At 35.3% G+C, this 14,465-nt stretch overlaps 1 protein-coding gene across 1 annotated transcript in view; it reads right to left on the reverse strand.

The window, feature by feature from the left end:
- The window catches only part of DPYD (dihydropyrimidine dehydrogenase), a 741,385-nt gene that overhangs the window by 393,006 nt on the left and 333,914 nt on the right, over positions 1-14,465 (reverse strand). The window contains exon 10 of the mRNA XM_081817099.1: positions 11,764-11,948. Coding sequence (XP_081673225.1) covers positions 11,764-11,948 — 185 coding nt within the window. The remainder of the gene's footprint in view (positions 1-11,763; positions 11,949-14,465) is intronic.

Raw genomic sequence — 14,465 nt, forward strand, 5'->3', positions numbered from 1 at the left:
AGTGGAAAAACTTAGCATGGAAACAGCATTTAGCCATGATATACTTCAATATTATTTTTTGGAGTCTATCACTATCTCAAACTGAATCCATGATGATTTAAAACTGTCTTTTTATTGATATTCATTGTTTTTCAACCTGACAGTGGCCAATGATTCATATCAATCTTCTTTTAACATAGGAATTAAAGAGTTTGCAATATATCTTAAACTGAAGGACACTTTTTCAATAGGTCTCAAGATTTTAATACAGTTGTCATTTGAAAAGCCCCTTACCTCCTCTCAGTTGGAGAGGGGTTTAGAAAAGAAGAAGCCAGCTCCGTCGATAAGATTGTTTTTATCTGAAGCAGTGAAGGATTCAAAAATTAGTATGACATATCGATGATGCCTCTTTTTTTTTTTTTTAAGGCATTTTTATTCTCTAAGTGCAGGAACACTGCAGTTGGCTGTCAATCATTAAACCACAAAATGAAGTCCTTTGCCTGGCAAGGAGATCTGCATAGTATACCAATACTGGTAAACTAACCACCAAATTATAGCCTTTTCTCTTGCCTCACCCAGATTTCACAGGGGCTGCACACCCAAATAAATGCCTCTTGGCTACCCATTCATCTAACAGCTGGAAAGATGACACTTGACATTTGGAAACTTTCCTGCGAAGATTGCTGCAAGGCTTTCCCATTAGCTTCCTGGTGAGACTGTAAGGTCGAATAAGCTGCCTCAAAACCTGCAAAGGGTAACGGAAATGCTCTAATATTAAGCCTGTGCAATTTAAATTTCTAATTCTCAAATCATAGTTCTTCAGATATTGTACTGGTACATTTCAGGGCAAAAGAATGCCTTTGAAGATATGAAATTAAAATGGTATTTTAAGCAATGATAATGATAACAAGTGTCTTCAAAGTTGGCACGGAAGTTCTTCCAAGCACGGAGACTTGGACATAGATAAGTCCCTCCAAGTTTTATTTCTAAAATCCCAGACTGTCATATTTTTAGCAACTGCTCATCTTTGTACAGAGCAGCAATCTTTAATATGAGCCACAGTAGCTATCATTCTCTAGATTTGATTTTCGCATCATAAAAATTATCAGAGATAGCTTTAAAATCCTTACAATCCAACAACATGGGTTCTTTTTGAAAATCAGTGAGCCTGCTATAAAATAAAAATGTAAATATTCCATCATGAAGAAAATGCTGTGATCTTATAAATCTTTCAAATATAAACATATGCCTTTGTCCTCTTTAGAAAGGTAATTCCTTTAAAAGAGATCCCCAAATTAAAAAGTTTTAATAACCTGACTGTTCACTAAAGATATTAGAAAGACAAAATCCCTCACACAATCTCCAAGCCTAAAAGTGGCAGAAGGTGAAAGATTTCATTTATTGATATGAATGCACATAATTCAATTAGCTTTATAGCAATGATCCTTTTGCACTGTGCTCAATTTTTAATTCCCCATCTTCAAAGTGTCCTTACAATTTTCTATTCTTGTTTGTTAACTCAGTATTTCTCATGTGAAAGATTGACAAGAATGAATAGGCTTCTCTAAATGTTCAGTCATATGTCCAAATGTAGATAAAATTAATAATATGATTAAAAGGGAAAATGAAACATTTAAAAAATATATGCAGAAGGGCATTGAAGAATCAGGAGACATGAATGATGTCACTTTCAATCTTGAATTAATCACCATCTGGGAGTGAAATAACTTTTTAGAAGTCAATTTAATGATGCTGAATTGTACCTCATTAGCAACAATGACAGACAGGGATTCCTATGGATGTGCATCTCACGGCCTCACATCACAAACTAACACAAGGGCAAGCCTCGCTTCCCTCTGCCATTCCATCAACAAATCCACCAAAAAGAGTCTCAGCTCCAAAAAATGGAATACTTAGCTATGATTGGACTTCTCCTTACTCTTCAAACTAAAATCACAACTACCATTTTGTATTCATTCACTCAATGGTGAGACTATGGCATGAATCTCTCTCCACTAGGTATTGAAATCACAAATTCATTTCACATAGCCTATTGAACTGCCATCGGATGATAATGACTTTCTGTCACTCTTGACCTGGGGCAGATTTGAACTAGTGACCAAGAGGTTAAAGGCTCTGTATCTCATACCAATCCCCTGAGATACCTAGTTCCCTCAACAACTACTGATTCTTTTGAGACTCAATCGAACCAAAAGAAAACAAACAAAAACCTCAAGTAGGAGAAAAGTTGATCATCAATGCAAGGAATTTATAATAGTCTTGAAAAACTTTACAAACGTCTGTTTCAAAATGTACCCATATACCGTATACAACTGAGTAGAACTACATTAACTGTTAGAGAACTTCACTATAACCTCCATTAAAATATCATATAAGCTTCACTGTAGGGCTGGAAAACACTGTAGAAAGCTAAAACCTAAAAGACACCTGTGCTCTGTGATCCTATAGGGTTAAGAAAGACATTTTAGACCCAGTATGATGCCAGAATATTTATGTGTGTATCTTGTGTATATGTTCTAAGATAATTCTGCTACAAGAATTAGTTTCGAGGGGGATTGACAAGTTGGAAAGAATAACATAGATTCATAAACAAAATAATCAAAACAGTATCAGGCACCTTAATGTGGATACTTATTATAGGAATACAGCATGTTTACTAAAGGATAAAGTTTGAGGAAGAAAAAAAGAATATCATTTGGGAAGATGCACATAGGCAAACTCATGTATATAGTAGAACCACTGAACTAAACCAAAAAAATAACTTTCTGTTGTTGCTGAAAGCTGACCTCAAATGGTGGCAGCGAACAAACAGTACTGTGTAACCATTCAACTTCAATTCAGTGATTCCTAGAGTCATTGTAAACACAGCAACCAAAACTTTTTTTTCTAAAATATGTTTAATGTCCCAATGCCTCCTTTCTTATCCTCTGCAGTTTCTCACTGTGTTTGAATTTCACAGAAAGAATTCTACCTGAAAGAAAAGAGGGCTTCTTTTCCTTTTCATTTCTTATCTATATTTGAAGAATCTCTATATAATTTCTTTATTTGAATTTCTATCCCTTACCTATTCTTTCCATATTTATCCTCCCACTAATAACTCTTGTCTTTTGTCACTCAATATTTATCTTTATACCACTGCAACTGCTTCTCTTGCAGCAACATGTAAGTTTACTCGATCCCTTCCTCTCCTAGGAATAAATACTGGGGTGTTTTACTGTTGCATCTAAAAGCTAGTAAATTTAAGATAGAATTCCGAATCACAGAATAATGACATGGAGGACTGCTCTAATGATGTAATCAAATCCATAGGTTTTGAGATGATAATTTTCATATATTTGGACTGATTTTATTTGACAAAATATCTCATGCTGGTAAGATCATCTTCTCAGAACTACCATGACTACTTCAAGGAAAACGAGTTTCTAACCTAGGATTAGAATTTAGAAGCATTTAGCCTGTATTCTATTTACAAGTTTGCTCTTATAGTGGAGTACTTGGCATGGCAAGATAACATATAGCTTTTTTTCCTCTACTTTTTTTGTGATGGAATGTGTTTATTTATATGTTGATACTAAAAGTAAATGCCCAATTTTCTAAACAATTGTATTTTGGTAAATTACTGACATTTTTGTCAATTAATAATACCATTTTGTAAATACATTTTGTATTAAAACTTGTCTTTGGTAAAGAAGGACCTTAGGCACCATATGGTTTCCCTTAACAAGTTGGTTGCACCTACCAGACTCACTGGACGAATTTCTTCTCTCCTGTTCCTCTGTGAGATACAAAGGAAGGAAAAGGAGTGCTGAATTTCTGTAATGAGGAGGGTACCTGTGTATCTATGAACTTTCTACTCCCCCACTTGAGTTGTGTGCTTATCGAATCAGTTGTATGATCCTCACCCCATTTGTGTTGGTTATAAATTTATGTAAATTAATTGTATAAATTGAAGAGCTCTATGAATGTGAAAAGAAAGGTGGTTGAGTCTGTGAAAACTAAGTTGAATATTTTCAAAAGCTATGATAAAGGTGAATTGCTAAAAAAGAAGTTGCTATCAAATTAGATGTGGGTTAAACAAATGAAATAACTGACGGGCAACCATACAAAAATCCAGGAAATTGCTCTGTGTTTCTTGAAGGTATAGCTCCACTTTAAAAAACAAAACCAGAAGTTGTAGGCAGCATATTATAAACAGGTTTACACAAGAAACATGATAGAACCCTAACCATAAGATTAAAAAGAACTTGGCTCTGCTTTTTTTTTAAATGAAAAGGAGAGAATATCCGTGTTTTAAAATAAAATGACATGCTTAACATATGTATATATCCTTTCTATAATTCCCCAAGTTTAACTTTTTCAGATTAATCAACTAATTATTGATTTTTGTTTCCTAGACTGAGAGAACTTTTTTATATCCCTCTGTTTTTTAAATGAATGTTCTGGATTTAACCAACTTATTGTTAATGAATTTCTGGATTTACCTATGTAATTAAAGTGCCTCATCTTTATCCTCAATTAACAATTAAATTTAGGTCTTTAATTATATTAATTGAGCTAATTATCCCTCTATTTTATTTCCCTGGAAGTTAGGAGATGTGGAATAATCTTAGAACTTTTCTAGTCACTTAATCATTCTGGTTAAGGTATATTTTTAACCAGAACTAAGTTATACATAAGCTACAGCCTCCAATCACAATCTTCTGATTTCAGTTTCAACTACAGAGGAACTCTCAGGCAGAATTCTAATGCATTATTTTATTTTTAAATCTTAACACATGCTGCAGGGGAAGATGTCTAGGGCTGCAGATGATTAGCAAGAACGAGGATCCAGAGTTGAAAAGTATCAGGAAAGTAGTTCAGTCCAGGGGAAAAAATAAATAGACATACGTATGTTCAAATCCTGGCCTCGTTACTAAGACGATACTTAACCTAGAATAGTTTTCTTTAACTATTGAGACTTTATTTTTAAAAGCTAAGAAATAAAGATAATGATATCCATGGGGTGCCTGAGTAACTCAGTCAGTTAAATCTCCAACTCTTGATCTTGGCTCAGGTCATTATCTCAGGGTTGAGATCCAGCCCCATGTTGGGCTCCAAGCTCAGTGTGGAGTCCACTTGAGATTCTCTCTCTCTCTCTCCCTCTGCCCCTCCCTCCACTCACACTCTCTCCCTCTCTTTCTCTCCTTCTGAAATAAATAAATAAATAAATAAATAAATAAATAAATAAATAAAATCTTTAAAGAAATAAAAATATAAAGATAATGATACCCATTGTAACCAAAACATACACAATGTATAACAGAGGTTAACAAATAGTAGCTGTTATTACAATGAAAGTAAATATAACAGGTTTGTTCCAAGGAGGGTAAAAATCAGGGAGTACTTCTTTTGTGAGTCTTTTCCAACAATTCTAGTCAATACTGATCTCTGCTCTTGGACTACTTTAATATTTATTGGTTGTAGTAAAATTAGCTTTCGATTTTATTATATGCCTGTTCTCTATTTCACATGGTAATCCTTGCATTCACACATTGCTAAAAGCACCTTTCGAAGAAAGGTTGATGGGTTCATGTGGTTAATTTCTTTTCTTCCTAGTACAGAACTTTTTATCTACCCATCTGTCCACACACATGCACACATGCACACAGACACGCACACACAGACACACACATGCACACTGGCTAAATAAATAAATCCACTGGAAAGATGCAAGTGAAAGTGCAATAAATTTTAAAATCAAAAGATTTGTTTGTTTGTTTGTTTAGCTACATTCTTTCAGTTACATACTCTTTCTTTGGGTACCCTGTCAAAATTATGTTAAATATTCAGTAATTCTTATTCAAGAAGAAGAAATAAATTCAAATATGCCTCGACTCCTGCTAACATCATAGTATTATAAACAACAAAGGTGAAGTCATATTGGATCATTTATTAGCACAACTAAATAAAGACAAGTAAGTTTAATATTATAAAATAAAGACTTTTAGGGGCGCCTGGGTGGTTCAGTCTGTTAAGCATCTGCCCTCGGCTCAAGTCACAATCTCAGGATCCTGGGATCGAGCCCAGCCCTACATCCATCCACTGGGCTCCCTGCTCAGCGGGGAGCCTGCTTCTCCCTCTCTCCCACCCTACTTCATGTTCTCTTTCACTATCTCTCTCTCCCTCAAATAAATAAGTAAAATCTTAAAAAATAATAATAAAATAAAATAAAGACTTTTAAGAGGGAAATGTTGACAAATTGGAAAATGTTTCTCTCTATATTTATACAAGATCTGACACTATCACTTCTTTTTTTTTTTTTTTTTAAAGATTTTATTTATTTATTTGACAGAGAGTTAGCGAGAGCGGGAACACAAGCGGGGAGAGTGGGAAAGGGAGAAACAGGCTTCCCGCAGAGCAGGGAGCCCGACGCGGGGCTTGATCCCAGGACCCTGGGATCATGACCTGAGCCGAAGGCAGACGCTTAACGACTGAGCCACCCAGGCGCCCCAAGACACTATCACTTCTTTATGCAAACAACTCCTACCACATTTCTACCTCATTATCGACCCCAGATTAAAATCCTAAACTGGGTATTCTTATCATGTCCTAACCCCAGTATAATCACAGACCTTTTCTCCCATTTTTTTCCTACATGTTCTCTATGTTCAGGGCCTCCATTAACCCAGAATGCCTTTTGGTGAAATTGAAAGAAGCCACTGCACAGGTGTAAGTCTTAGCAGCGCAAGCAGAAAGCACCTTTGTGGCAATTCAAGGCAGGCACTCCTTCCTCTGAGTAGCAGCACAACCAACGATACCACTGTTAGGCGAGTGGAGCTTGGTCAGTATTTCAGGCAGCTAGTACCCGTATCTGGGGACCCTTGGGCGGTGAGCAAGCTCTACAGTCTTAGCCAGCAGCCCCCTTTAAGTTCCACCAATTCAAATCACTCAGTTTTTCTTATCCTCCCTCTTTGTTATCTTCATTTTTGTGAAGCCTTTGCTGACTCCACATCCTGATACCCACATCCAGATAGAATCAATCACATTATCTCTTCCATGCTACCCTGTGCCTTTACATTTTTTTATTACTGAGTTTATTATATTGTTTTAGATGTGTGTTTACACCACTCTCTTCCCTACCAGACTGTGAGATTATTAATGGCAAGTTTCATGTTTCAATTCATATTTATAAACCTACAGATTAGTACTATCTAAAGTTGAAAGCACTATTTTTTTTAAAAAAATGTTTATTGAATGAATGAATGAATGAATCCATGCATGAATGACTACACGGATAGACAGGTGGATGTATATGGATGAAAATATAAATGGCTAAATAAAATGCTTTCATAATTACCAGAAATAGCCTCTTTGAATCTTTGTCTGTTAAAATCCTATACTATGCTTTCCATTCAAAATCTCCTATTTTATAATTGTTCTCTAATACCATTTTAACATCTCTAATTATTATTGCTCATTTATTAAAAATAGTTTATTTACCTCTGAAAAGACCATGTCCTGAAGTGATGAAGTAACTTGCTTCAGGTCACACAGTTTGAAAGTGTTGGAACTGGGTTTGAAATCAGGTCTGTTTAATTCAGAGCCCAAATTTCTAACTGCTGTATTTTACCTCTCCTCGTTTATTCACTTTGGTACTCTCCCAAAGTCAAGTGTTTGGGGCCCAACAGCTGGTACTCAATAAATGGTAACTGATCAAATTAACTAATGAAATTTAAGTGAAGCTCTCTTCAGACAACTATGGGAATTACTGAAATCCCAACAGGGCTATCTTTAAATAATCACATGTGTCTGAAAAAGCATACTACAAATAAATTCAAAATATCCAATTGCAATGATTGCATGCATGAATTAATACTATACTGTGTGTATTAAATCATTTTTAAAGTACACTACCTAGTGTTCTATTTCACCCCAAACTAATGTAAAACATAAGACAAGCAGTGATAAACCTTCATTCATGAATACACTTCAGGCATTATGAAATTTTTCTTAACGGATGTTGCATTTGAAGGAAACATTATTTATTTACAGTGTTAATGTACTTATATAACAAACTCATTAGTTTTCTTAACTCCTCTTTAAATTCCCTTACAATGAATTCTCTCATTCTATGTATTTTTCCTATTTAATAGATGAATACACTCTTTATTTTGAGGGCATAACAATAAACAAGCATGGCCACTGGCTTGTACAGAGGCAGACCGTGGGCCGGCTTCAGTCAAGGAAACAGGCTGCTACAGAGCACACAGGAGGACCATGTTCCTGAAAGAGGAGGAGGCTACAGAGCACACAGAAGGACCATGTTCCTGGAAGAGGAGGAGGAAGCAAGACCTGAAAGACAAGCAGGATCGAGACAGATACAATGAGGGGAGTAGGGGAAGGGCCTGGATTCGGGAGAAGTCTTGGTGTGCTAGGGGAAATCAAGTTAGCATCACAAGCTAAGGAGATTAGGCTTTATCTGGAGTGCAAAGAGGAGCCTCTGAAGAGTTTTAAATGAAGAAATGAGGATCAAACTTGTACTCCAGAAAGATGACTGGCTGCAGGATAGGCTCATTAGATTTGACAAGGGAAAAAGTGGAGGCAACTGTAAGAGGCAATAGAGGCCAGAACTAAGTTAATGACAGTGTGGAGAGAGAAAAATCTCACTTTGTCTATATGCTCCTTTTTAGTCTTATCACTGCTTAGCACTTTGCAACCAACAGGCAGGAAGGTAGAAGTGTTGATTTTACTTGACAGAGATTTTACCTGCTTTCCATTTCTACTCCATCTTTAAAATGCAATTCAACACTTTGTTTGACAAGTCTAAAGCCTTCAGCCAAAACCAAAACTCTTACTGGTCAGGAATTTTTTATTTTATATTTCAAACACAATCATTCCTAGCAATATGTATTTTTAAAGCACATGCACTTTTCTTTTTCATCATACCTAAAAGTCTGTTTCTTTCCTTTTATGAGTAAGTGGAAGATAAATAAAATGATTGCTCATTTTTTTCAGTATACATTTATTAGATTCAGGGAAGTAAAAAGATAAAAGTAAAGTCAAAAGAAAAACACCCTTAGGAATCCTTTCGAATGGTAATTGTGAAGTATGACAAAACCACAATCATCTCAAATATAGTAAATATTCTCTATGTACTTTAATCTAAAAGCTATAAACGGATTTAAATCTTTAGAAAAAGAATTAACACATGCCATTTTCCACCATCCCTCATTCAATTTTACCTTTCAAATCTGTTTAGTATCTCTGTCTTCCCGCCATTTTCACTCCTGAAAGCAGAATTCATGCATTCACTAGGTTTCATCTGGCCTAGCACAAGAGACTTTTTTCTCTTATCTCCTGATTCTACTCTCATTTCTTCAAGAAGTTAACAGAATGGTCAGTGAGATGTCTGGTCAAAGAAAAATTGTATTCAGCACAAAAAAACAAGCAAATTAAAGTAAGTGTATGAAAGAGTCTTTACAGAGATGGAATTGACCAGATACATACATGAGAGAGAGAGAGAGAAGAGGAAAATAAAATTTAGATAAATAGTTCATAAGTAAAGATGTATACAACAGTGTTATTTTATAATGAAAAAATATGTGTGTGTAAACACACTAGTGTAAATCTTTCAACCATATTTTCTTAAGAAGTAGCTTATTCTGAGATTGTATTGTTTGCTACTTTTCTCATAAATTGTCTTATTAATTCTTGTATATATAATATAGTAAATGTTACCATTTCATGTGTTCAAGTGCCTGCTTTAATGTCATTACACAGTAAAAGAAGAAGCTATCAGGCCTATTTTGGTTTCAAAATTGATTTTGAAAACTGTATTAGTCTATGTAATCTAGAAGTCAGTAATCTAGAAGCCTGAGGAATGCTGATTTAGAGGCTTTGAAACTGGGTATCAGAAACGTTGAACACTGGAGATGGAACAGGTTGGGGAGAGTATGTTTAGTTGAATAGCAATGAATTAGAAGTGTAGGTAACCAAGTGCTGTTCAGTGAATCTGAAATATGCATTCGGCACATGAGTGAAGATTATCAGCAGACAGCTGGATCATGGAAGAACACAGATGGAAATACAAATGAGGGAGTTATGCAGAGGTGCAACTGGGACCATTGAGAGTGCTGTGACAAGAAGCGTAAAATGAGGAAATAGAAAGATAGGGTGATAAGTTTTGCAGCAGAAGGAGCAAAAGCCAAATCAGGAGTCCATCCTGGGCAGCTGAACCGCTCCGCTGTGTATTTTGGAGGCCATGGAGACTCTCCAAAGTATAGGTGCTACGGAGACTGGGGCTGGAGCTACTACCAACTTTGCTCCTTTGGGTTCCCAGGTTTCTGCCTGTTAAAATTGCATTCCTTTCCCCTTTTTTCCCTACCCTCATCCCTTTTGACTGATTTGGGCAGCATTCTTATTTTAGATTTGTCATCTCCACAAAACGCTGTTTCCTAAATCACACTTTTGTCTCTATGCATGACCTGTAGGCTGGTTACACCCATTCTTAGAGCCCTGGGATACCAACTACACCCTAGACCACAACATCCCAAGCCCCGCTACTCAGAGATGCCGGGCTGAGGTGGGATTAGGTCAGTGAATTGAACTTAAAAAAATATGACATAATCAATATAAAGTCCAGGCTGTACCTGGTAGGTAAGAAGTCCTGCATGGGTTATAGAAAAAAATAGGAGGACAACCGTAAGTCTAAGCGGTCATGGCAAAGAGGCAGAAAAATATTCAAGGAGACCTTAAAGACAAAGTGAATTTTGTTAGCATGTGGGAAACAAACAAAAGAAACTGAAAGAAGAGAGGCAGACAGCATGTTATGAATAGAGTCTTTCCTGAATAGGAAAGAAAGAAGAATTTTATTAATAAGAGCAAACTTTTCCAGAAACATTTTATATAAAGGAGATCACTGTATCTACATTTAATTAAATTACAGAGCAAGAAGAAAACAAAGCATTTTGTCAAAAAGTGAGACAACTGAGATCTAGTAATTATGGCTTTTCTCTTCCCCATGACCACCCAGTTACTGTAAGAGTATGTTCAACTTTATATTTTATCATTTTTATATTACGCATTTGTTTCATAAGACTAAAGTGAAAAAATTACAATTGAAATTTATAAAATATTTGTTTTCTTTTCAATTAGGTGCATATCATTTGGGAAATGGATAGGAACTCATCTGATTCAAATGGACAGACAATACAGTTTTCTGGACTGTGTAAGATCATTAGGAATATAGATCTTATCGGCCATCATATTGTGTACCATCCAGATTTGATAAATGTATTATCTGTGTCTTTAAGCCATTGATAAATATTTTGAACACAGCAGAACTAATAACTTCATGGCATTTCCCTGTAGAAATGCATACTGAGGGCACCTGGGTGGCTCAGTTGGTTAAGCGACTGCCTTCAGCTCAGGTCATGATCCCAGAGTCCTGGGATCGAGTCCCACATCGGGCTCCCTGATCTGCGGGAAGCCTGCTACTCCCTCTCCCACTCCCCCTGCTTGTGTTCCCTCTCTCGCTGTGTCTCTCTCTGTCAAATAAATAAAATCTTTAAAAAAAAAAAAAAAGAAATGCATACTGAATTTTCAATCAACTAAACAGTTGTGCTATCCAGTCCATGTTAAAAAAATTTTATCCGAGTAAATATATGTATATGTGTATGTCATATATTACCATATATAAATGCTCATCTGAATGTGTAGCAAAAATAAATGAAGAAGTATATATCCATTGGAAAAAATTAGCTACAAGTGATGGCAAATGCCTACCTGTATGTATTTGTGAATGTACCAAGAAGCTTGCTTTCCATCGTTCACTGATTCCACTGTAGTGTTAGCCACACCACCAATATCACCACCTGCAAACACCCATGGTTCACTGGTTTGCATAGTTTCTGGATCTACTTCTGGGAGATCCCATCTGTTAAATTTTAGAGGGCTCAAGGCTTCTTTTACTGGAAGAAAAAAAGAGTGAAAGGCAAGAGGCAATGACTAATCTGTGCATCACGTAACTATAATTTGAAAATTAAGAAAAATTATGACTTAATTATTGTTCTAGGGATTCAAACAACTGTTTTTAATGAACCATAAAAATGGAAAGTTAATGAAATATCTGAGTTAATAATACATTCAAAGCATACTGACTTAATCAATTCAACGTATACCTCACATGTAGGTTTTAAAGACTACAGATTTGGGCAGTATGTCAAATCTGGTATTTATGTCTAGGAAGTACAGATCTAGGAAGAAGGGAAGTACAGCCTCTTAAATATTTTAATGTGTATAAAATCCATTTAAATCTGTTTAAATGAATATAAAATGAATTTTCTAAAATTTTCTTTGTCCACACCATTATTTTCACAAATATGATATTACTCTTATGATCCTAAACTTGTTCCTGTGTGTAACAGGTAAAAGTTATATTGTGAATTTGGTTCAATGGCCAGTCTCTTCCATTCACAACAAGAAATTTTATAAATTAAACAAGACAAAGTTCTACATTTTCACCAAATTATTTGCCCCTAATGTTAAGCAATTCAAAGGACCCAGAATATAGCTACATTAGCCCCCAGTTTCTATTTTATAAAAATCAACAAATGCAAACACTACCATTGGTTCCTTGTGGATATTGCTTTGTAAAAGAATTTTAAGTTATTTGCTGTGTTCCAATGAATCTAAATGTGTCATGGAATAAGAAAGAGTTTGAGTTCCTGTAAGAAAAATATATCTAAAGGAATATCTTATAATAGACACATAATCCTGATAATTGGAAGAGATCAAAGAATGTAAGTTACAGAAAGGGTTCATCAAGAGAAGGGCAGAAAGATAGTATCATCATCTATAATGGAGCAAACTGAGTGAGTGTTTAGGATTAAATGTTCTCTCCAGGTATTCATGTCATGAATTTTAAGTACAGCATCTCAGGACAGACTTATGGAGCTATTCTTTACTTTAATTCAAAAGAGAACATAACAACTTAAAGTTAAATAGATTGGAAAATTTTGGAACACAGAAGTTAGTTCTTAAACAGATTAATGAGTCAAGTTTAAAATAAAAACAACCAGATTAAAAAAAAAATATTCTGATACCTAAAACCATTTCTCCTAAACCATAATAGAAAAGCAAGACATAAAAATAAACCTTTGTAGTTTTCTACCTGAAGAATATTAGACTTTTAGAAAACTATTAAGGAATTACTGTTGATTATGTGTTCCCCACAAGACTATAGGTTCCATGAGAATAGCAATGTGTCCATGCTGCTGGCCACTTTACCACAAAGCCTACTACAGTACTTGGAGCACAGGAAACACTCCATTCAATGCATGAGTGAATGGATGGATGGATGGATGGATGAATGAATAAATGAATGAATGAAATGAAAGAATGAACAGATGGGTTAATGCTATTGTGCTCAGGTTTTTATTAAAAAATATGATAGTGTTTATATCTCTGATGTGATTTCACCTTTCATCGAGAGTAAAATTAAATATTCATGTAATTATTTTCAATGCAGAATGGCATTTTGAGAAGATTTTTCTAATGTCTTTAAAGGTCACATGAAAAGACACCTTTATCATTTGTTCCCCATCGCATAACAGATCATCACTACCATCTGTTGACAGTTAACTTGAGTTACAAAAAAGTCAATAGTGAGCATGGCTTGTCAATTCAACCTATTACAATAATAATGGTAACTGGAACACACCACCACTGAATGGTTTATGTAATGGGAGATAGAGAGAGAGAGAGATTAAAAAATAATTCTCCTGTAAGAAATGACCTTATTTGTCCAAGACTTTGATACGACTTTTTTCTATATAGAGAACTGAAATAAAGATTTTTAAATGAGAAGCAATCCAAAATTATTTCACCAGGAGATCAAAGCCCTTTTATACATTTTCCTCATTTTTTTTTCCCCCTGAGTATTCTTGAAGGTTAGCACAGATTTCAGTCTAAACTTGAGCAAGGTAGGGATTATGCCTTAGTTATCTTTGATTCCCATAGCAGCTATTAGAGTCAAAGACATATATACTGTAAAGTTTTTGAAGCTTAAGCTTCAGGGTCTCTCACTTGCATGGTCCTCTTTTAAGGCCCTGTGCCTAATTTGAATTTGTAATTTTTTTTTCTTTTTTTATAAAGGAGTCCTCAAATTATATAAGCTCAGTCCTCACAAAATCTGAATTAACCCTTGAGTACAGTGCATTATACACAACAGGTGCTGACTAAATGCCTGCTGAACTAACGTGAAGTTCTTAATATGTATTATAATTTCTTATGACTTACTTTAATGTTAGAGCTCCATTACTAACTTGGTGAATAAGTAGTCAGGAAATGTTACTCTAAGTTTAATAAGTAAATCTTGTATTTCTTAAAATATTTAGCACGGGGCGCCTGGGTGGCTCAGTCGTTAAGCGTCTGCCTTCGGCTCAGGTCATGGTCCCAGGGTCCTGGGATTGAGCCCCGCATCAAGC

Source organism: Leptonychotes weddellii, chromosome 4, assembly GCF_054177405.1.
Source record: "Leptonychotes weddellii isolate Sample4059 chromosome 4, ASM5417740v2, whole genome shotgun sequence".
NCBI lineage: Eukaryota > Metazoa > Chordata > Mammalia > Carnivora > Phocidae > Leptonychotes > Leptonychotes weddellii.